The sequence below is a fragment of the Schistocerca americana genome, chromosome 6 (genome assembly GCF_021461395.2).
Source record: "Schistocerca americana isolate TAMUIC-IGC-003095 chromosome 6, iqSchAmer2.1, whole genome shotgun sequence".
NCBI classification, from domain to species: domain Eukaryota; kingdom Metazoa; phylum Arthropoda; class Insecta; order Orthoptera; family Acrididae; genus Schistocerca; species Schistocerca americana.
Genome location: NC_060124.1, coordinates 647,386,850 through 647,410,557, shown reverse-complemented (window position 1 = coordinate 647,410,557; position 23,708 = coordinate 647,386,850). Strand labels below are relative to the sequence as shown.

Below are 23,708 nucleotides of genomic sequence, written 5' to 3'. Positions count from 1 at the left end.
CTGCCTCTGATGAACACTCACCATCAAGGACGACATTCTGGCTTCTGCTACACAAGAAGTCATCTCGAGCCATTTACATATCTTGAAACCTAATCTGTAATTTCAGACCTTAATCAACAGTATGCAACTGTGGCAAACACTTTCTGGAAACAGCAATGTGGAATCTGCCTGTTCCCTTCATTGCTGATTTGCAGGATATCTTGTGAGAAAGGAGCAAGTCGAGTTTCACACGAACGATGATTTCTAAATCTGTGCTGATTTGTGAACAGAAGCTTTTCTGCCTCGTGGAAATCAAAGTGAAAATACATTCAAGAATTCTGCAGCAAACCAATGTTAAGGATATTGGTTTGTAATGTTGTGGGTCCATTTTTTTACTCTTCTTATATACAGGAATTACCATGCTTTTTTCCAATTGCTTATGACTTTGCATTAAGCAGGAAATTACAATAAATGCATGCTAAGAACAGGACCTATGCCATAGTGCACTATTTGTCGAGAGATCCATTGCTGAAATTTTGACATTTTGTTGGCTAAACAGTAGGTTGGAGGATTCAGTTCTGATACTGCACAGCTCTCAAATTATACTTACTAGTTATTAGAGGCATTTGATATCCATAGGTGACACAAGACCAAAACCAGACTGACTCAACTATGTGCTGAATCTGTGGGTCTTCACACTTGAGACATGCATTGGTACCTGGCCATTTCCGCACCCTTCTACAAGGATCATCAGGTATCAAAGAAATGCTTCACTTATTGTGAAAGGAATACAATACCACTGATCCAAGTTCCGCTGGAGGACACCCTGTATCACCACTAGTAATCTCCTTTCCTGTTGCACCACAAACAGAGTGAGGGCAAAATGACTTGTCTATATGCCTCTGAATGAGCCCTAATCTCTCTAAACTTGTCTTCATGGCCCTTACATGGAATGTACATTAGTCACAGTAGATTGTTCTGCAGTCAGCGTCAACAGCCATTTCTCTAAATTTTCTCACTAGTGCTCCTTAAAAAGATTGTCGCTTGCCATCCACCGGTTTCCATGTACACCACGATTCTTTGTGCACTACATTCCCTGGGGGTTTGTACTGTAGTACATAATGGACACCTAGAGACCCCACTGAATGTGTCGAGATGGTTGTGTACCGTGTGAGTCAACACAGCTCTCCCCATTATCTGCAAAAAAGTCACAGTGCAGTTACAGTAAGTTCCTGAGGTACTACCTGTCAGCTATAATTTGAAGTTAGCAGTCGTCAGTCGTTGTTGGCTCTGAGCAATCTCTGTAGTGCCGATTTTTAACATTTTGTTACTGCAAAGGCTGTGGAATGTTCATATGACGTCGCTGTAGCTTTTGCCAATTGTGTGGTAACTTTGCATGCTGACAAACATTCTCACTGTAAAGTAACAATGCTTGGGCAGTCTTTAAGCATTAACGCTTTAATCCCATTGCAAAGTCAAATTTTTTGATGTTATATTTGACATGTGATCAGTTTGTTTATTTATTTATTTTTGTAATTTTATTTTTGTGGTTTAGTACAAAAACTGTAGTGGTAGTGTATTTCTCCTAGAGCCCTTTTGTGGGCTGCTATTTTCCACTGTGAAAATGAGGCAATTTTTTTTTTCCAACTACACAAGTGACGATAGTAGTGATCTGACAACAAACAAAAACTGTTTGTTGTAGCAATTTTTATGCATCTGGTACAGTGTACTATCACAAGATACCAGGTACATCAACAGATGGTAATATATATTCCCAAAAGCTTTGTAAAACCACTAAGTGGTTGGCAAGTGTGCTTCCCGAGATTCACAAAAGACATAATTGTGTAATACCGTATTTACTCAAATCTAAGCTGCACTTTTTTCCGGTTTTTGTAATCCAAAACACCACCTGCAGCTTAGAATCAAGTGCAAAGTAAGCGGAAGTTCTGAAAAATGTTGGTAGGTGCCGCCACAACTAACTTCTGCCGTCGAATATATGTAGCACTACACAGGCATGCTTTGCAGGCACAAAGATAAATACTGGCGCCAAAACCTCTGCGTCAGTAAACAAATTAAAAAAAAAACGGTGGAGGGTGGTGGGGGGGGGGGGGGGGGGGGGGGTGGAAGACGAGCTTTTTTCTCTGCCCCGAGTTTCGACCACTGCATTTTCATACTTTATCCAACAAAGTAAATACAAATTCCATATTCTTCATCTCTGAATGTTGCAGCCTTTCAATGTACTATGAAAATCCGACTGGAAGACTGTTTGGGATGTTTGTCAATATGGCCAAGTCTACGTTCTGAATTTTTGTCCTACCTCTGACAAGAGATGGTTGTTAATAGCAACTTTTATGAATTGTGAATCACATGCAGTATTCTCTTCACCATAGGAATAATACGAATGTAAACATTTTGCCATGTATTCCTATGTGATTCCTGCTATCTCATTTAAATCCTGTCTTCCTAATAAACTATGAAACTAGAGTGAGACAACAGCAAACGCGGAAGAATATATATATCATGTCATGTTTATATTCGTATTATTCCTATGCTGAATAGTGATACAGTCAGAAATGAAGCACGGCAACTGACTAGATTTTTAAACCTAAGATGGCTCTAATTTCTGTGCAGAATGTAATGCACTAAAGAGGCGTCTGCAAAAATTTTCAAACGGAGAAAATTTTTCGCTAAACTTTCGTTTGGAACATCTATCATATGCAGTCTATTATATGGTTCTTGTTGATCATTATCAAAGAAACCAGCAGTGTAAGTAACAACAAATAGCAGTCTCTTGCCATTGTCTCACTGATGAGGCGATTCCTCTCTCTTTTTTTTTTTTTTTAATTGTAAGCGGCAGTAGCGTGCGCAAAAGCAAGCCATCCCGCGAGCGGCGACAGGCCGTAAACACGCATAATCAAAATGCGACAAACAATGCATGGCACAGTCCTATAATGCATTTTGAGCTTAGAGTGATGGAAACACCTATACATCTACATCTACATCTACATTGATACTCCGCAAGCCACCCAATGGTGTGTGGCAGAGGGCACTTTACGTGCCACTGTCATAACCTCCCTTTCTTGTTCCAGTCGCGTATGGTTCGCGGGAAGAACGACTGTCTGAAAGCCTCCGTGCGCGCTCTAATCTCTCTAATTTTACATTCGTGATCCCCTCGGGGGGTATAAGTAGGGGGGAGCAATATATTTGATACCTCATCCAGAAACACACCCTCTCGAAACCTGGCGAGCAAGCTACACCGCGATGCAGAGCACCTCTCTTGCAGAGTCTGCCACTTGAGTTTATTAAACATCTCCGTAACGCTATCACGGTTACCAAATAAGCCTGTGACGAAACGCGCCGCTCTTCTTTGGATCTTCTCTATCTCCTCCGTCAGACCGATCTGGTACGGATCCCACACTGATGAGCAATACTCAAGTATAGGTTGAACGAGTGTTTTGTAAGCCACCTCCTTTGTTGATGGACTACATTTTCTAAGCACTCTCCCAATGAATCTCAACCTAGTACCCGCCTTACCAACAATTAATTTTATATGATCATTCCACTTCAAATCGTTCCGCACGCATACTCCCAGATATTTTACAGAAGTAACTGCTGCCAGTGTTTGTTCCGCTATCATATAATCATACAATAAAGGATCCTTCTTTCTATATATTCGCAATACATTACATTTGTAATGTAACAAAGAGAACGGCACTTATCAGATCAAAGAAAAATAAGCAATCAATTCAAACCAGACGAAGCACTTGAAAAAGACTCTCTAGTATAAATGCGGACGGAGAGCCTGACGCATAGCAATGACTACGTGGTAAAGCTTAACTGCTAAGTTCACCACACGCACCAAACTACTGTAGCTGTATCGTCATTCATTCGACCTAAATGGACCAACTTTGTTTCGGTTTGGAGATGTGGTCTAAAACGTTTCTCCCCCTTGAATTTCGAGTCACAAATTTCAAGTGGGGCTTAGATTCGGGAAAAATTTTTTTCCTTGATTTCGAGTCTCATTTTTCAGGTGCGGCTTAGATTCCAGTGTGGCTTAGATTCGGGTAAATACAGTAAGTGTACTTCCCAAACCATTTTGAGAAACTATTTTGATGGAAAGCATATTTTCCAAGAGCCATTAAAACACTGTTATTTGGTGGGCTGTATACTTCTCACAGCCCTAAAAGCTATATTTCATAACAAAAAGAAAGTAAACTGGTGCAGCGGACTATCACTGGATGCCAGGAGCATGCAGAAGTGGTTCAATGTATTCCCATAAATGCAGTAAAGAAACACAGCTACTGCTAAGTATATCTCTCATGACCAGTAAAAGCCTTAAGTGACTCTTTGCAGCAGGTCGACAGACTGTACAGCCCACGTGAGTCACACTGTCCCATTAACGAATGGAGACACAGTGCACTCTGCTAAAGTAAATGAGAGTGCAGGTTCGCTTTCACCTACATTACACAGTCAGTTGTACTTAGTGATTTCTGGTGGACAAAAGAATATTGAGAAAGGAGAAATGAAGGAAGATAAGTGTTTAATGTCCCATAAACACTGAGGTCTTTAGTGTCTGAGCACAAACTCTGATTGTTTCAAGGATGGGAAGGCTATTTATTGTGCCCTTTCAGAGAAACCATCTCGGCATTTGCCTGTACTGATTTAGAGAAAGCTCAGGAATCCCAAGTCTGGGTGGACTAGATGGAGCTGTAGAGAGCAAAAACTGTAGAGGAAAACAGAGATTGGAATACATCCAGCAGATAATTGAGGCTGTAGGTTGAAAGGGCTACTCTGAGATGAACAGGTTGCCACAGGAGAGTAATGCATGGACTTTAACTGTTAGTCGCCCTGAATGTGAGTCCAGTGAGCTCACCACTGTGCCACCTCGCTCGATATATTTTGAGAGAAGTTCCTGATTTTACCATTTCACAGGATGTGGGACATGTACTTACCATCAACTGTATTTCTTTACTGTATTCCTGAGAACACATCATACGAGCTCTGTATGCACCTGGCACCTGATGTTAGTTTGCTGCACCAGCTGAACTTTCTGTCTGTTATGAAATGTAGCTTTTAATTGTCATTAAATGTCACTTGTTCCTTTCAGAAGCAGTTGCAAATATATGTGCCACCAAATAATGTTGTTTTGAAGGCCACTGGGAAGTATGCTTACTACCAAAGTAATTTTTCCATGATACAAGAAGAATATACTTACCACAAAATTAATTTCTTTTTTGGACTGCAGAAAAGATACTTACCACCAACTGACCATACTTACCACTAATTTAGTTGTTTTACTATGCTCTTGGGAAAATGTTGTACCTCCTCTGGACGTGGTTGATCTTTTGTGATAATATGCTAAACCACTGGTGCCTGTTTGTCATGACATCAGTGCTGTTGTCACTTGTTACAACAGAACACATTGTTTCATTCTGCAATATATGCTATTGTGACTTGCCTCAGCTCGTTTCTTTAAGTAGTGTTAAATGAAGTTTCTAGGATTGTAAAATAGATAGTCAAATAAAATCAGAAAATTCCTTTTTTTCACATGTAGTAGTAACTCATAACAGCTTACTAAAGACAGTGGGAAGTATACTTACTACTATAGTTTTTTGCTCCTAAATCACAAAAATAAAATAATCAAAAATTAAATTTAGTTGAAACTTCTAAAATGATACCAAAACAATTAACTTTACAGGGCTGCTACAAAAAATGTGCCCACAAATGGGTTAAAAACAAAGTTTGCAAGCTGTGGGGGCAGTGTGAAACTTTTTTAAGCACTGTATTTGAAAAATATTATTCATTTTGTTCCACTTCTAGAATGTTAGGTTTTGTGGATTTTTGCCTGTACATTAATGGGTGTGGATGCGTTCAGTGGAAGCAAGTGTGTCGTGTATGATTTTTCTCAGTAAATATGTCTTACTGACTTTGCAGTATATCTCCAATGTTCTGGATGCATCAAATGAAGTTTAAAAGACAGCTAAATGCTGTTGCTGGTATGTCTCTTCATGTAAATGTCAGAGTTACTATTATTATTCAATACAGAAAGGAAGATTACCAGCTTAGCAATTTGCTGAAAATGGGTTCAATAAAGGGAATATTACAATTAACATCCTGTTAACGACAAATTAATTAGAGATGGGAAGCAGCCTCAGATTGGAGAAGGAAATTGGACGGATAGCTGACTCCATAAAAATTAATACATTTCATACTGTGCTCGAGCACAGGCAATAAAAAACAGTGAGCAAACATGATGCGTGTACTTGTTGCCTCAGGGTCTCCTGCGAAACTGAGGTCCTTGAATAAGCTACATCACACTGCTTCATTGTGTACTTGTTGTCAAGCCAGTTTATGAAGTACACATCCCTCTTCATTTTAAATAACTTTGTTTTGAATGCACTGTACAAGAATATTGAATACCTTGAAAATTATCGAGTTCAGCCATTCATTCACATGTAATATTCCAACAGCTCCATCACCGATGAGAGCCTTCAGGGGTGTAAAACGAGTAAGTGAGAAGTGCCACTGAACTACTAACAACCATTTTCATCTACTACTAATCTGCTCACATTAATCATTATTCAAGGGGATCAGTTCTACATCATTTTATTTTTATAAATATACAGAGAAGCAACTACTTGAAAAAAGCCAATGCTCTGCTACTTAAACTGCTCTGCCACTATTTTGATTTAATACTTCATGCTAAATGGGCATTTAATTTTACACAGGACACTGTCATCTAAACTTATTCTGATAAATTCATATACTTCCTTCTTGTGCAATGCCCTTTATGCTGTCAATGCCACGTTGGGACCGGTACAGTAGTTTCTGTTCCGTGGAGGACCAACCGTACCTGCACATAGGCTATTATCATGATGTAATCACCACTTCAAAAGGCATTCCTGTCTGCTCCTAGAGAATATGTTGCATGGCTAAATATGGTCTTCTGTTAGAAAGTGTTTGTGTGTTGTGTATTTGAGGTGGGACAGGTAGGTAAATTCACATATCCAGGTAAATTATTGGTGTACTGGCTAATAAAACATTTTTTACTTTAATTTTGAATATTTGGGGATTTCCCGACTGCTCCTAATGTCGGCTGGCAGATGTTAAAAGGGTGTTGCACCTGAATATAAAACAGTTTTCTTAACCCTAAGCTTCAATGCATATTCTCTATGGAAATTATTTATATTGTGATTGTTATGGTTGCAAACTTTGCAATTAATGCTAAATTCTCTCTTGTCCATTTCAGCAGCTCAAGGTCAGCATATCTTGCTGCTATGTGGAGGACCCAGGTCCAATTCGTGGTAATGCCTTTTTTTTTAAGGGGCGAAGCTACTCCACACCCACACTGACATGGTGACCATCACCAAAGTTCTACCATCACCTCCGTTTGCTTCGTTACAATTGAGAAGTGCACAGGATGTGGGGTCATGATGTTGTCCGTAGGATTACCCACTAATACAGGCACTTTGAGGCGATAGAAGTGGTCGAGAAGTGAGCAGAACATAGCAGTTTTAAGGGCAGAGGGAGAAAAGTGCCGAGGCAAGCACCAAAGGAAAAGAACTTCTGCAATAGTCTGGACAGATAGTAAGAGCAGTAACAGTTTCTTTCTGTCTGCAAGGGTGAGGTTGTCGTTAGTTTTGGGTATCATGCGATGCTCGATACCATTGTCGCAGCTTAAAACACTCTTTACGAGTGTCAGTCCTATTGAGGAGGGGTACTCCTGGGCTGTGCACCTCAGTGTCTCCTGGGCCACCTGCAGCATCTGTACTTGTAACATGCCAAGGTCGTTATACGAGTGGTCAATTGGCCATAAAGAGGTTTGGTTGGATATGTTTATGTTTAGTGTGCAATACTGCTTTCCCGTATTGCCAGTTGGTCAGCTAGATATTTGCAGCTGGCAATGCCATTTAGTTTTGCTGTAATGCAGGGATTCACCAGTGTTTATTTTGTCTGTGAGCTTGTGCTGTCCACAGGTGATTAATTGTCCCTAGATAGAAGTGTTTTTCAGCAGTTGTGTTTTCACCCATGGTTGTGGTCGTAGTTTCCCAGGTTAAGAATGAAATAATTGTCAGAGTGTCTCAAGTTCCTTTACAGTCGTGTGGTGAGTTTTTTGAATATCTGTGTGTGAGTCTCAAGGCAGTATTCTCTGTGAAGATCGACAGTGTGTGTGGACTGTGGTGCACTTCGTTGTGTATCACCTGTAGGCGGCACAGGCGGTCAGAGCCACATAACCCCAGACTGCAGCTGCATGTATCATCATGGATCTAATCAGTATCATGTACACAGACCTCGATACCCTCCTATTCAGTGTGCTTTACCTGTTGAGCTTAGAGTAACACTGTTTGAGCCTTGCATTTGCTCAGTTGGCCAGTCACTGAAGTATTTGACTTTCACACTGAAACGTATTGGGCGTGTGTGTAGCGTTATTTGTCTTCAGTCTTAATGTGGGGTCCTGCCCACTCATCTCATATAGGGTGCCTAAAGGATGCTGCATTCTCAAAATGCTATACAACAATTCAAGCAAACAACATTAATAGTTTTTATTACAAATAAGAAGTTTGACAATGCTTAACCTGGAATTTACAATGGTGTCGCAAGCAATAGGCGACATGCAGTATAAATCCGAGTCCTTTGCTATATACAATGTTCGTGCAAGTTTGACACACAGTTTGTGGATCACTAATAACTGTTATTGTAGCATTCAGCGCTAGGCCTGTCCGTATACTGTCCTAATCCTGTCCAAATACTGAGTGGCCGAGGCTGGCAGGAGCGGCACTTATATTCTCTTTGTCTAGGGGCCTGCTCCCGTCGTGGTGTGGTCCTTGCCAGTGGGCTATTGGCTGACGGTGTGTTCACTGCCTTCTTAGCTCTTGCAATCTTAATTTTCATTCCAGAGCTTGTGGGTATGCCAGAACACTTAATGTTTGTGCAGTTGTTATGGTTTGTCAGTGAACAGAACTGATTCACACTTGTCAGCATTTGCTTTAACACACTGTCGTTCCAGCTAGGCAGTTTTGTTTGCAGTTGCGAATTATGCCTGATGGTTTCCAGTCTTGCACTAGGATGGTAATGTCGTCTGCGTAGATGGTTGCCATTGTGTTTTGTTCAGTTGGAAAGTCATTGACGTAGAGATTAAACAAGAGGGGCCCTTGGATGCTGCCTTGGGGTACTCCCACTTGTATACTGTGTTGTGTTGACTGTTTGCCCTGAACGTCGGTGTTGAAGCTTCTGTGGGTGAGATTGAGTGTGTAAGATGCATGAACTCGTTGGAGAGACTAGCAGTGCAGAGTTTGCGAATGAGACGATTGTGCCGTAGATGACTGAAGACCAAGAACAGCACTCCTGTAGCTTTGTTGGTGTTGGGGGTGTGTGTAATATGTTCTACTACACCGAGGAGTTGTTGTGTTGTGGAGTGGTGATTGCAGAATCCAAATTGCTCCAGTCTCAGCGAGTGATTGGTGTTGCAGTGCATAGTAAGATGTTTGAGAATCATCTTCTCAACAATCTTATTCAGGGAGCTCAGCAGGCTGATGGCTCCATAATTTTGTGGTAGGGAGTGGTATTTCCCTGGCTTCCTGAACATCAGGACAGGGAAGTGTTGATGTTGTAGAATGGTATTCGTCATATGTGTGAGATGCTCTATAGCTTTATTTGTGAACTCCTGGGTGACATGGTTTTGAAAGTGATTGGGACCAGGAGCTTTTCTAGCTGTTTTGTGCTTAATAACCTGTGTAATTTCATGTGTAGCAGTATGTATTGTTACATTGCACGTGGGCTGGGTTACAAGCCATGTAACCTCCTGGTTCATTTCAAGTAGCAGTGCTGGATTGGAAGGAGCCAGATTCAGTGTGAATGATGTTGCTAGTGTTCTGGTCATCAGCTCATGCTTCTCCTCCATGGAGTATGCTGGTCTGTAAGGCGGTGGTAAGGGCTTTGACAGCTTCAACAAGTTTCCTGCTTTGTGTAATTTTGGGAATTTGTGGGATATGACTTTTCAAGCATTTCCTTGAACAATGCCCAATTCACACGCTTGTAGCTCAGTATCCTGTGAGATTCATCATACTGCTGTGTTTCTTCCAAGTAAAGTATTACAGGTGTTTGGTGAGGCCAAATCATGTATAATTTCAATGTTGATTGTGACTATAATGCCAATCACATCTAATGTCTATCACATTTAGTCTCTGTTCCCTGTTTTAAGTGTCACCTCAGCTGGCACTAGTGTAATGTAGTTTGGGCGCAGTGCATGTTCGCATAGTTTTTTTGCTAATGGTGTTTGATCTTTGTTAGTTCCAAGCAGAGTGTTTAGCATTAAGATCACCAGTGGCTATTAGTCACTATGCTATGTTGAGTATTGTGCTGATATCGCTTGTTATGATATTACCAGATCAATTGTATATCGATATCAATGTAGTGTTCACTCAGTTGACTTGACCCTAACAGCTGTGGCTTCTAGTCTTGCAGGTTCAGGGATCTTAATATTTGTGTATTCTTTGTCTCAATATATGATGATTGCTTTTCCACCCACAGTTGTGCCTTCAGGTGGTCAGTTCAGTAGATGTAATATCTTGGGAAGAGTAGTTGTTCGTGTGACTGGAGTTAAGCTTTGTTCATGAGAGCATTCCAGATTCCCTTCTCCTCCATAAATGCAGCTAGCTCTGCCCTTTTGTTGCCAATCCCATCTGCATTCCAGAATAGCATCTGAGTCAAAGTACTGTTGTTTGTGTTTTGTGGTGTATTATCTATGGAAGAGTGTGGGCGGTGTGGTGATAGCAGTTTGTATAGCAGCCATGCAATGGCTGGGTGTAGCCGTCATGAGTTTGTGCATGCGTTATGATGAAGAGCCTCAAGAGGATCTTAAGCCACGTGAGTGGGGAATAGTGTCTCCACTATGCCTCTGATTGTGGTGAGAATGTTTGTTATGTCAGCCAAAGTGTTGGCGGTGGTGTTGGTGGCTGGTGGTCCTTATGTTGGTGTACTGGATGGGCTGGCTTGTGTGTTATTCATGGTTTGTATTTCATCTGGGGTCACCTGTGTTATTGCTGTGGTGAGGGGGGCAAGAGTGTGAGTTACGGTTACATTGTTCCTTTTAATGTGTTCCTATGTTTGTCTGGTCTGTTGTTGGTGTATTTGTTGTGGTGTGATAGTGTCCCCTCTTTTGTTTTTTGGGTACCTCTGTTTCATTTCGTGTGTTTGTGGTTGCCCTAGTTTGGGTGTGTCTTCTGTGATATCACGAGTGTCACAATGTGGCCTAGACAGAGTTGACTTGGTGTTGTCTGGGACCGGCAGTGTTGTCATCAGTACAGGGGCAGTTTCTAGCATTGCAGGTGTGGGTTGTGGTTCTGTTGTTGTGCGAGTGTGCCATGAGTTTGTGGAGCTCTGTGCATCCTCAGTTCATCCACTTCCACTGACAATGCTAGTAAAAGAGATTCCACACCTTACTGGTTGGGGGGTGGGGAGTGTCTTGGAGCTGTTCTGGTTACCACTTGTCTGTCTTTGGCACTTTTGCACCTTAGAGCTTCTTTGTATGCTGCACACCATCTGTAGTTTGCACATGGACCCCTCCACATTTGGTACATTTGATAGTTGTACCAAGTTTAAAGTGTCGTGCTACATGGTTACCAGTGCATTTGCAGCACTGTGTGCCAGTTCACATCGGGTGCCGCACGGCCAATCTGCTGGCAGTGGTGGCACTGTTGGGGGACACACGGAAGTGTGTATATTTCTACTACGACCATGTGAAGCAGGAGCATCTGCGTCAGAAAGTTGCATGAGTAAGCTGTGTCGTCCAAATCCACTAAATAGTTTGGCTGCAGTCTGTGTGTCACGAATCCCAGAATTCATCTCATGCTCTCACAGTCCCAGCTGAGAGCTGTGATTATACCATGAAGAATGTCATTGAGGGTTGTGGTGTCAACTCCTTTCATGATGTACATTCGAGTTTTTCCCCCTTGGGTGCTATATTTATGATACTCAATTCCCCCAGCTTTGACGAATTTCAGGAGATTTGTGCAATCTGTTTTGTTGCATACATACAGTGATACATGGTCCCTTGTGAGTTTTGTGTTTGGTATATGGTGGGGAGTGACATTCTACAAATGTCTTGTTTAGCTTGCCGAGGCAAGTGTAATTGTGTATTATGACCAGTGGGAAGCCAGTCGGTGTAGTGTTCTGCGTAGCGGCTGGGTTAGTGTTGTGTAGTTGAGGTGCTGCAAAATTGTTTGTATGGGCGCTCGTATTACCGATGCTCAGAACTGCTGTTGGTGAAAGCACGCTGCATTTGCCATGTGAGTCAGTAGGCTCAGTTGTTCGTGTATGTTGCTGCTGATTCCATTTTGGACCCACCAGCTTCGAAGGTCCATCTTTGTTCCACGGAGCTGTCACTTCCAGCTCGAGGACTCCTGCGGTGATATTGAGGGCCTCTCTAGTATATTCACTGGTGGTGTGACTGGTGTTGGTGTTGCTGTTGCTGTTGCGTTGCTTCCACCCGTCAGTTGGACAATGAGCTCATGCTGTCTCCGAGCCATTGCTTCTTGATTTGTGGCAGCAAAGTCCAGATTTAGCTGGTTCATCACTTACTGATAGGTGGCAAAGCAAGACAGAAACATTGAAGGGAACAGATGGCACTCCTGCCTCTTGTGCTGCAGTCTTGCTACGGGTCGTTGGGTGGGATCTGCTCGGTGGATCTGCCGTCTCCCAGACATAAGGATACTTTTAAGGATAGAATGTGGATATGAGACAATTTTACTTTTTCGTCTGAAAAGACAATTTTGCTTTTTTAGTGTACATACAGAAGAGGGGAGTCCTTATGACTCACTTGTGCAAGATGCAATGCACAGTGCAAGAGAGCACGGGTGGTAGACAGCAGGCCTGTACTGGAAAGTGTTGTCCAATGTGAACGTGCCCCGGACACTGAAATACCCTATTAAAGAATGGGAGAGTCACACTGGGGAAGTTCCAACCACAGTTGCAGGAACTTTGAGCCAGAACTCTTGGCCACCTAGCACTGTCAAGTGTGTAGCAGCGTGTGCTTATTAGTGACACTCCAAAGAGTGTCCTGTGGCATCTATGCCAGTTTTAGCGTATATGTAACACAAATATCCTCTCGCAGCTACTGCAGGTACAGAGGGAAGGCAGCTGCTCAGCTGCGACTCACCCGTAGTACTGCCCGTGGTTTTCCTTGGTGGGAGGACTGGAACGAGGTGCACCAAGCCTTGTGATGCCCATTGAGGAACTGTTGGACTGAGGCGTAGTGACTCTGAGGTCAAGAAAGCTGGCAGTGACCAGAACAGGGTGTGCTGACTCACCCCCCCCCCCTCCCCCCCACTATACTGATTTCAGTGATGCCATTGCAGAGGATTACACTGTGGTTGGTCATCTGGTTTTGATGTGGGCCAGAACATGAAGCTTTCCTTTGCCTTTTTTTGCTAAATTGACTCTTACTTCTGGGCACAAACACCTATACAGAGCAAATGTATTGGCACCCAGGGTTTGGTTATTTGGGGGGGGGGGGGGGGGTTGGGGGAGTGATGGTTTGTTATTGTTTCCACCCCCCTCACCCAGCTTCCCTCAAAAATGCAACTCGCTAGCAACCTCACTGTTAGCATATGACAGACATCTACAATTTTAATAATAATAATAAACACACAAAAATATATTAAATTATTCAATATAATAGTAACAATACAAATAGGTGGATCAAAGAAGGAAGAAAACATAGGACAAACAAAAGAACTTCAGAAAGTGTACAAACTGACATGGACACACTATAATAAAAGAAACATTTCAGTACAAGGCAAACACATGCGCTACAATACAGTTATAGTATCAGAAGCACTCTTCGCATCAGAAATGACCACAATCTGAGGACCAGGCACCACAAAGCAGAAAGAATGCAATGCAAAATCCTCAGAAAATTTTTTGGAGCAGTGTACAGAGATGGCATATGGATGAAGAGATCAACCAGAGAATTATAAGAACACAGAGGCAGACTCAGTCACAATCAGAAAACACCGACTAACATTCTGTGGACACATACACACAATGAACAGCAACAGATTCACAAAGGGATTTAGGATGTAGTAAATGCCTAAATCAAAAAAAACCAGTTGGTTTCAAGAAATAGAAGAAGGCTAAAACGAGCAGGAATCAGAATGGAAATGATGAATGAAAGAGACAAATTCAGAATCAAAATTATGAACATAAAACTTGAAGTAAAGGGAAGGAAGAAAACAGAGAAAATATGTACATATCAAAGGAAACAAGAACACAGTCAATGAATGAAACGATTTTGGGAAGAGAAAAGGGAGGAGGAAATAAGGAAAAATCTGAACAATCACGTAACAACCAAGTTGAACTCTGTCAAAGTGTGTGCTCACCATCATCATTTCAATAAACATTATGACTGAACAGAGGTCTGCAAACACATGTGAATGAGGGGAATACTGTTTCTATCAATGATTTCCAACTGTGTTCGGGAAGTCATTCTTTCTGTTGTTGTTGTACCGGATCTGTTGTTGACACCTGGTATGTTCAACCCAGTGGTGTGCAGCTTTACCCGGCTGGAATGTTGTCAATCAGACCAAAAGCATGTCCTTGTGGGCAGACCCTAGCACGAGCAACTGAAAAGTGTCCTTTATTACATGTAGCTTGTCATTGCTGGAAGAACTTGGCATTTTTGACACACTTCTGTTTCCATGCTACCTCCTTCTCCAAAAGTTATGTGTGCATTTGGAAATTGGTGAAGTAAAAAATATAAAGACATCGTGTTGTTCTGCCACATCTGTCTGTAGTGTGCATTTTGGGGTGCGTGTACGATACAAGGCATTTAGGTATGGTGAGGTTACTTAGCCATTAGTGTTCACAATGGCTGGCATAAAGGAAACATGACAAGTATTACATTAGAAAGCAACAGCGATAGCTTTCCGACCGCATAAATTCTACTAGGCAGAGTCAGAAGCAGACACAGTGGCCTGTGCCAGATACGAGGGTTGGAAGTGGCTGAAATGTGAGTCGTGGGACAGAGAGAAAGAGAGAGAGAGAGAGAACACACAGACAGCACCATAAAGCATTCCCCATCTCTTTCTGCACGGAATGAACCACACTGCTGCCTTCTTAAGGGCACCCCAGTATAATATGTTGTTTGGGAAGTGGGTGGTAGTTATCATCATTGCAATGACCTCCCCTTATATCCACTCCTGCAAGATTGTGAAATCTACAGCCACTGAGGAGATTTATGTGAGATGTTCCTATCAACTTTGTGTAACATTCATATTGCACACTTCTGCAGACAAAACAGATTTTCGACCTTAGCTTAGGAAAGAAAAGAATCATCACAGATCATTAAGGTTCAAAGAACTTGTCTTGAACACTGTAAGGGATCCGTGATCCCACAAACATAGATTCTAGTATCTGACGCCCAGGTCGATAGCGGACAGGAGTCGATTGTCGAGCACTGCAGTAGGCAGTGAGACTAGTGCTGAGTGCGCAGTAGTATGGTAGAGTGTCGAGTGAGAAGTAGAGTGGGAAAGACGGCCAAGAATGGTGGTCTAGTGAGTTGTAAACGGTAAAATTCACTGGAGTATGACGAGTGAGCACGTCCCCCTGATCGTCGTGGGGTTGACTCTCACTAATGCCGATTCGCGAGTGATATGAAACAGAAAGTGACAAGTGCCAAATTACGTGTTTCGTGTCAACCGCGTCAGCCAGCAACAACCATGGATTGCAGTGAGGATTGTTGTGAATGTTAACCATCAGCATTGCCTGTGACAAAGTGCTGAAAATCAGCAATCAATAAAAAGAGATAACCACAATTAGACGTGTAAGGCAAAGGTAGCAACAGCCTCAGAATTTGTGTGTTAGTAGGAAATATATATCAGTTGTACATCGCAACCTTTGTGATACTTAATAATAGACAAACTTTCAATCATTAGCTATTCCGTCTCAGAACAGCCGCATTCGGTTGAAATACTCCCTAAACCACAGCAGAACAACGCAGAACAACCAATAGCCTTTCATGCAGTAAGCACACGGTCATATATCATAATAATTAACTGTTTTGTGGCTTTGGTAAATTACCCAAAATCCAGTAAAGGAATTAATCGGGGGTGTTTCAACACGAATCCTTAAAAATTCTTTTGTAGTTAACCTATTTTCAGATTATGAAGAGTTCTTTGTTACAGCTTGTATTTTTATTCCAGGTGGCACTGAACTTGATGGCTGTAGTGATGTTGTGAAGGCACAAAGTCGGAAGTTGTTAAACCTTCAGAAACAAGATTTTCAAAAGTACTTCTTCTCAGATACCAATATTTCGCCCCTGTTTGTGTTGGATACACAGATGTCTCAGTTGTTGTCACATAATTTGAGTGTAGTGACTGAATCTAGAAAACAGTTTCTTTTGCTTCCCTGTACCCCAAGCATTATGTGCAATACAGGACTCCTAACAAGACAAACACACAGAGCACTGCCCTCTGTCTTCTCTTGCCGTTTCTGCAGTTTGGGAGCACAGTCCGGAAGTCTGACTCATGTTGACCGGACCAGCAGGGCGAAAATGGTCGACGTGGGTTCGAAGCTGGTGACAGAACGGACTGCTGCAGCACAAGCAAAGGTTTTTGTGGGACCCGAACTGATGAAACTCGTACGAGAAAATGGCCTGAAGAAAGGTGACGTACTTAGCGTTGCTCGCCTGGCGGGAATTGTGGGGTCCAAGCAGACGTCCAGCCTTATCCCTCTGTGTCATAACATATCTTTATCCTCTGTGGCTGTGGACATTGAACTGGACTCTGCTCTCAACTGTGTGATTGTAACTGGCACAGCAAAGTGTAGAGGACAGACGGGTGTGGAGATGGAAGCTCTCACTGCTGTATCGGTGTCTGCCTTAACAGTGTACGATATGTGCAAAGCTGTGAGTCATGACATTGTGATATCTGAAATAATGCTTCTGGCCAAAAGTGGGGGAACTAGAGGAGACTTCCACCGGACATGAGCATCTGTGTGGGGCAGTGAAATAAGTTAAGTATACCTGGTGTGATGTAGGCAAATTTCAAAGTCTGTTCATAGTTATCATAAATTATATACACATCGAATTGGCCTGAATATAAGTTGCACCTTTAATTTCGAAAAAGAGAGAAACTTAATTAAAAATAATTTGTCAAGTTGCCCATTTACAAAAGCTTTTCAAAATGTGATTTACCCTTAACCAGTTTTTTTGTAGTACACTGTAGATAAATTACACACAAAAACAAAGCTTTCAGTTGCAGTTTTCATGTAAGACACTCTTAACTTCACTAACATTCATTGTTTTGTCACTGTCAGTATTTTTGTCACTCTCCTCCCAAAGTACAGTGGCGTCGCTACAATCCTGGGCATTGCATGTGCAGCATTTCTTGAACCGTACCTTTAAAAAGCACATCTGTTAGATGAATAACTGTGAGTTTGAAATTTGCAACGTAACTGTACCGAATTCCAAATCTCTCTCTCTCTCTCTGTGCCCTCCCCCAGCTGTGTGGTAGTGTCCTCTGTGTTGCTCTATTGTTTCAATTTTTGATGGTCCCATGCTGTGAAAGTTGAGGTGAAGTGTTCATTCTTAAATAAATAGTGTGTATCAGCTCTTTTCTCCTAGGATCAGGTTGTCATTGCTGTGTTCATTGATGTAAAATGACACTTTTTTAACAGTTCCTAAAAGGTGCACCACTTCATTGACACTTTTGCTCAGGTGTAGAGCATATTGGCCAGACTAATTTACATGTTTCAGCTTTACACTGTATGGTATCCTCTTTTTTAAAGGCCTATTATCTTTCTTGTGTGTGACTTGTCCAGAGATTGAAAATGTTTTATTTTGTAAGTTACCAATCCAGAACAGATTTCTGTCAATTTAATTCTTCAGGTTTTTCCAGAAGTTTGCTGAAATTCCCGAGTTGTCCTTTGCACAGTCGGACATCATTGTCTTCCTCGCATATTTCGGTGACATTAGTTGTTGCTTTCACAAAGTGCTACTTGAGACTGACCGTCAGATGGAGCAGGTCTGTAATTTGTTCCCTCTGCCTTCGTGCTTCATCTGCAATCTGCTCTGACAGACATCATCCTCGGGTATCCGTGTTGCGTGATATTCCGAGTGTCATCTACACTCACGGGCACGATTCTTGTGTGTTATGTTTTCAGTCCAAGCTGGTTGGTAGAATTCTGTTTGCGGGCTGTACCTGTTTGGGGACAAGGATCGGCAGGGCATGAAACCCTAATCTTTCATCTTTCAGTTAACTCAAATGTCGAGTGTCACTTTTTTCATGTACTGCGGTTACAAATATAAGAAAATACAAAATGAAAATTTCTCAACATAGTCATGTTTCTTTTCAGTATGTTTCTCAGATCAGTACACTGCAATGTAAATATTCCATTAAAAGAATATATTTTTGATTGTTTCTTCAGTCAGAGATGCATTGCCTTTTTGACTTAACAATCAATGTCAAATCATTGTCCCTCAAACAATCCTGCAGGGGTTTGACAATGTGAGACCATGGCTTTATGGAGGATCACCTAGAATTAGCTGCCGTCTTTTCTGACATGATTTTAAATCAATGCTATCATCACTGTTTCTTTTGCTTAGGGTTTTGAGTCTAGGAATGATGCAAACAATCAGCAGTTTATTTCTTTGTTATGTGATCTTTTTTCTCCTCCCTAGCCCCCTTTCTTCCTTCATTTGGTAGCCTTGAGCAAATTGAATATTCCTGCTTTTGTTTGTATTTATTAATCTGTTTGTGCCTCTAATTCTTAAAAGACTTCATTATGACACTAATAATCTGAAGCAGCAAATTTGGGGAAAAAGAGCTGCATTCATTTATGCTGTTGTAAAATGGAGGAATTGGTTGTAGTTGGAAAAAAATCTGCCTTTTACAGCTGCTGAATTTTGTCATTTATTTTACGTAGCCCACCCATGATCTACAATCAGGTCTTCTTCTTTATGTTGTATTTTTTATGAGAATGTTGAAACATAGATGATTGTTATGCATCTTTGCAGCACCTAAACTTGAATATTGTACTTAAAAATGTTATTTGTTATCTTTTTTAAATTAAATTGTTATGTTAAAGAAGTGAATTAAATGATTGTTGCCTGTGACATAATTTTGTAGCAGCTAAAATTAAATGCTGGTCTTCAATATTTTAATTGTTATAGTTTGGGGTATGATTGTTGTAATTAGAAAATGAATATGTGCCTTGTGCACTATGTTGTTACAGTAATTTGGAGTTTATTTTGTACATCATCTGGTGTAAATTATAAGAATTTAAGCAAAAACTTCTGTCTCTCAACAGATTTCTTAATAACACTATTCCAGTAACTGGATATGCATATTGAAATATTTGTGTTGTATATTAGATTCTATGACCTGTACCGAGGCAATATTTTGCGGTTGCAAATTTTCTTGACTATTATTAAGTGTGTGTGTGTGTGTGTGTGTGTGTGTGTGTGTGTGTGTGTGTTGCTTATGCCCTACATACGAGTCCTCCAAGGTTCTTATGATCTGACCAATGTACGACATGCCAAAATGCTACAGCTGCATGGGGAGATACAATTAAATCCCATCCCCCCTCTCCCTCTCTCTCTCTCTCTCTGTCTCTCTCCCTCTCTCTCTCTCTCTCAAAGATCGGCAGGTTCAGGAATCTAACACAGAAAGAATTTAATCACAGTTTCTTTTTCATCTCTATCATACAATGTAGTCCAATTTTTTGCTAATACAGATATATCATTTTGTGATTTATGTTGTGTACTCTTCAAAAGATCTAATGATGTCCTCATTCCTTTCTTATAAACAAAACAAAAAGAAACTAACAATAATTGTCATTAAAGTAAAACACAGAACAGTGTCTCCATAGCATCAATGAGCACATCCTTTCAGCACCTTTGACCCAGGCAGTGAACACAGCAGCGGTCAGTCTATGACTTGCAGCAGGTGAATCCCAGTCAGCTGCATTGCTCATGCACCCCACGTAAATAATAATAAACAAAATCTAACAATACACATAACCAAGTCTTGATTTGTGACAGTATACCGCTGATGACGAAAAAAATTAGACCCAAAGATTTTGAGATGTGGTACAATAGAACTATTGCTCTAGTTGAAGCGGTAAGACACAAATGTTGTATTCACACTTTTAAAAAGCTCAGAAAAGTGTTATAACTTTTTCAGAAGTCTAAATCAAACTATGGAAACTCTCGGTAGGAACTTAGAAATATAGGAAATGATAGAGTGCTACTTACCATAAATACATGTTAAGAAGTCTATTTTTTTTTTCTTTTAACAAATCTAGCACTGCATGTTACTGCCAAATTAGTCATTACCTATGATTGCCCCAGTGGCAGAAATATGTATAATAATGTCAAAACGTTTGTGACACTACACACTAGGACAAGCTCAAGTTTCAGATACACGTTGATTGCGTTCTGGATGATGCTATCTACATGTTCATCCACACTCTGCAAACCACTATGAAGAGTATGACAGAGGGTACATCTCACTGTACCAGATATTAAAGCTTGTTCATGTTTCAAGACCATTTAAATCTTTCTCTGCATGCTGTAATTAATCTAATATTGTCCTCACGGTCCCTATGGGAGCAATAGTTACAAGGTTGTAACATATTCTAGAGTCGTCTTTTGGTAAGCATACTTTCTTAGGATAGTGTACATCTTATCTTGAGGCGTCTGCCAATTCAGTTATTTCAGCATCTCTGTGACACTCTCCCTTGGGTCAAACAAACCTGTGACCATTTGATCTGCCCTTCTCTGCATGCGTTCAAATCACCCATTAATCCATTTTGATACGGGTCCCACACATTTGAGCAAATGATTTGTAGAATGACTGCATTTCTATGGTATTCTAGAGTGCTACTTACCATAAATACATGTTAAGAAGTCTATTTTTTTTTTCTTTTAACAAATCTAGCACTGCATATTACTGCCAAATTAGTCATTACCTATGATTGCCCCAGTGGCAGAAGTATGTATAATAATGTCAAAACGTTTGTGACACTACACACTAGGACAAGCTCAAGTTTCAGATACACGTTGATTGCGTTCTGGATGATGCTATCTACATGTTCATCCACACTCTGCAAACCACTATGAAGAGTATGACAGAGGGTACATCTCACTGTACCAGATATTAAAACTTGTTCATGTTTCAAGACCATTTAAATCTCTCTCTGCATGCTGTAATTAATCTAATATTGTCCTCACGGTCCCTATGGGAGCAATAGTTACAAGGTTGTAACATATTCTAGAGTCGTCTTTTGGTAAGCATACTTTCTTAGGATAGTGTACATCTTATCTTGAGGCGTCTGCCAATTCAGTTATTTCAGCATCTCTGTGACACTCTCCCTTGGGTCAAACAAACCTGTGACCATTTGATCTGCCCTTCTCTGCATGCGTTCAAATCACCCATTAATCCATTTTGATATGGGTCCCACACATTTGAGCAAATGATTTGTAGAATGACTGCATTTCTATGGTATTCTACCAAAAAAAATCTAAGTCTTTCGCCTGCCTTAGCCTGAGTGGGCCTATATGACTGTTCCATTTCATATCCCTACAAAGTGCTCCACCCAGGTAATTGTATGAATAGACTTAATCCAAGCAAGACACCCTGATACTGTAGTCATACCACACTGCGTTTTCTTCATTTTGCAAAATGCACGATTTTACATGTCTGAACATTTAAAAGAAAGTTTGAAATTATCAAGATCTGACGAATGTTTGTACAATTTCTTTCAGACTGTGCTTTATTCTAGATAAATGCACTATCTGTGAAAAGAGTGCTTTACTATTAATATTGTCTGCAAAGTCATTAATGTACATGAACATGAACAGCAATGGTCACAACATACCTCTCTATGACACATCTGAGGTTACTTCTACATCAGATGATGACTCCCCAGCCAAGATAACATGCAAGTCATTCCTACCAAAATATCCTCAATTCCAGTGACAAATTTCACTCGATACCCCTCACAGTAGCAATTTTGATAATAAGCATCAATCTGGCACTAAGTCAAAAGCTGTTCAAAAATCGAGAAATACTGCCTGCACCAGTCGAGCCAGGAAGACGAAAGTTTGAAGGTCAGGTTGACAAAACAGATTTTTAATACTCTTGGTAACAACCTTTAAGTTTCTGACGTAGTTCAGGGGAATGACAAAGGGATCTTTGACAGGCTGGATTAAATCTAGGCGGCGTCTCAGACCGACCAGAGTTACAACTTTAAAGGCTTCTACGCTGAGCAAATACAACGGGCTGTTGGAGGAAGAATGCAAAGGCAGCTTCTAGTAATGTGCAATTGCTATTCTGCATGGTCTTTAATGGCCATTATCAAATTTTAAAAAATTAAGAATAACAATAACACAGTACACAACAGGAAGGGTACAGCAGACTTTCCCTGATTGTTCCTTACATTATCTTTCCTTGATTTTTTTTTTTTTTAATGATAATGTTTCTAAGTCTTTCCTGGTTTCCATTGAAAGGTTTGGATTGTTTCAAAGATTAATTTACACATTTTTTAATATTTTAATGTATTCTAGGACAGGAACTCAAAGAGCACAAGTATAAAATAACTGCATGTAGGACATTCATGTAAAGCTTCCCATTTTTAACTGCAAGGTAATGGCAATCTATTTTGTTACAAGAAAATGAATTGGGACTTAGTTCTCCAGAGCTGATACTATTATAAGGAGTTGTGATGGAAGAACATGAGTTCCAAACAATGGATGCCTTGGATCTGTTTGCTGCTGCTTCTTTTTAATCTCTGCTGCTAATCCCATGAGTGAAAGATCTCTACCAATGAAAAAGTAGATTTGAATGACATTAAGTTTCTTCTCTTGTCAATAGTTGTTTCTACTGAAGAGAAATGAGTCTGGTCATCTTTGTCCATTTGCAGTAATTCAAAGGTGTCGTAGCACCTGACATGTATGCTTGAAAATAACAAACGATCAAAAATGTAATTAACAGAAGTATTGACAGCAGTAAGCTGTATTTATCACATTCAAAAAGTTTGTAATAGCTGTGGACCCTTGTTTTATCATGTCAATCCATTTGTGCCAATGGCTAACAGAGTACCATTCATCATCATGTCAAGTGGCAATAACAGTTTGCTTGCATCATAAATATTGAGTGTCAAAAGATAATTCTAACAATATGAAATAGGACAGATTGCTACTCACCAGTTAGAGCAGGCAATGGGCAGCAGACAAGCATACTGAAAAAAAAAGAAACTGTCAGGTACTATATACTCAAAAAAACACTTAGGTACTGAAGGAATTATCGAAATACCAAATAGGGCTGAAATCAGTAAATGTGACATACATGTGAAGACGGAAAAATAATTACAGTTTCAGAAAAAACTGGATGATTTATTCAAGAGAAAGAACATCACAAATTGGATGAGATGGTCCACCTCTGGCCCTTATACAAGCTTGGCTCTGGCTGATAGAGTTGTTGGATGTCCAACAGAGGGACATCATGAAAAATTCTATTCAAATGTCACTGTAGATAGTCAAAATCCCGAGGTGGTCTAACGGCCCTGCCCATAATGCTCCTTACATTCTCAATTGGGGAGAGATCCAGCAACTTTGCTGGCCAAGGTAGGGTTTGGCAAGCATGAGGACAAGCTGTGTGCAGACAGGCATTATCTTGCTGAAATGTAAGCAATGTATGGCTTGCCAAGAAGGGAAACAAAATAGGATGTAC

The 23,708-nt window shown here is 40.7% G+C and overlaps 1 protein-coding gene across 1 annotated transcript; it reads left to right on the top strand.

Moving 5' to 3' along the window:
* The first annotated feature begins 16,528 nt into the window (after positions 1-16,528).
* Positions 16,529-16,963, top strand: LOC124620366 (molybdenum cofactor biosynthesis protein 1-like). Its single transcript, XM_047147035.1, has one exon. The coding sequence runs from the start codon at positions 16,529-16,531 to the stop codon at positions 16,961-16,963; it is 435 nt and encodes a 144-aa protein (XP_047002991.1).
* Positions 16,964-23,708: the final 6,745 nt, after the last annotated feature.

What these genes read in the sequence shown, in the direction of transcription:
- LOC124620366 (XM_047147035.1), top strand. Translation starts at nt 16,529, where the DNA reads ATGGTCGACGTGGGTTCGAAGCTGGTGACAGAACGGACTGCTGCAGCA.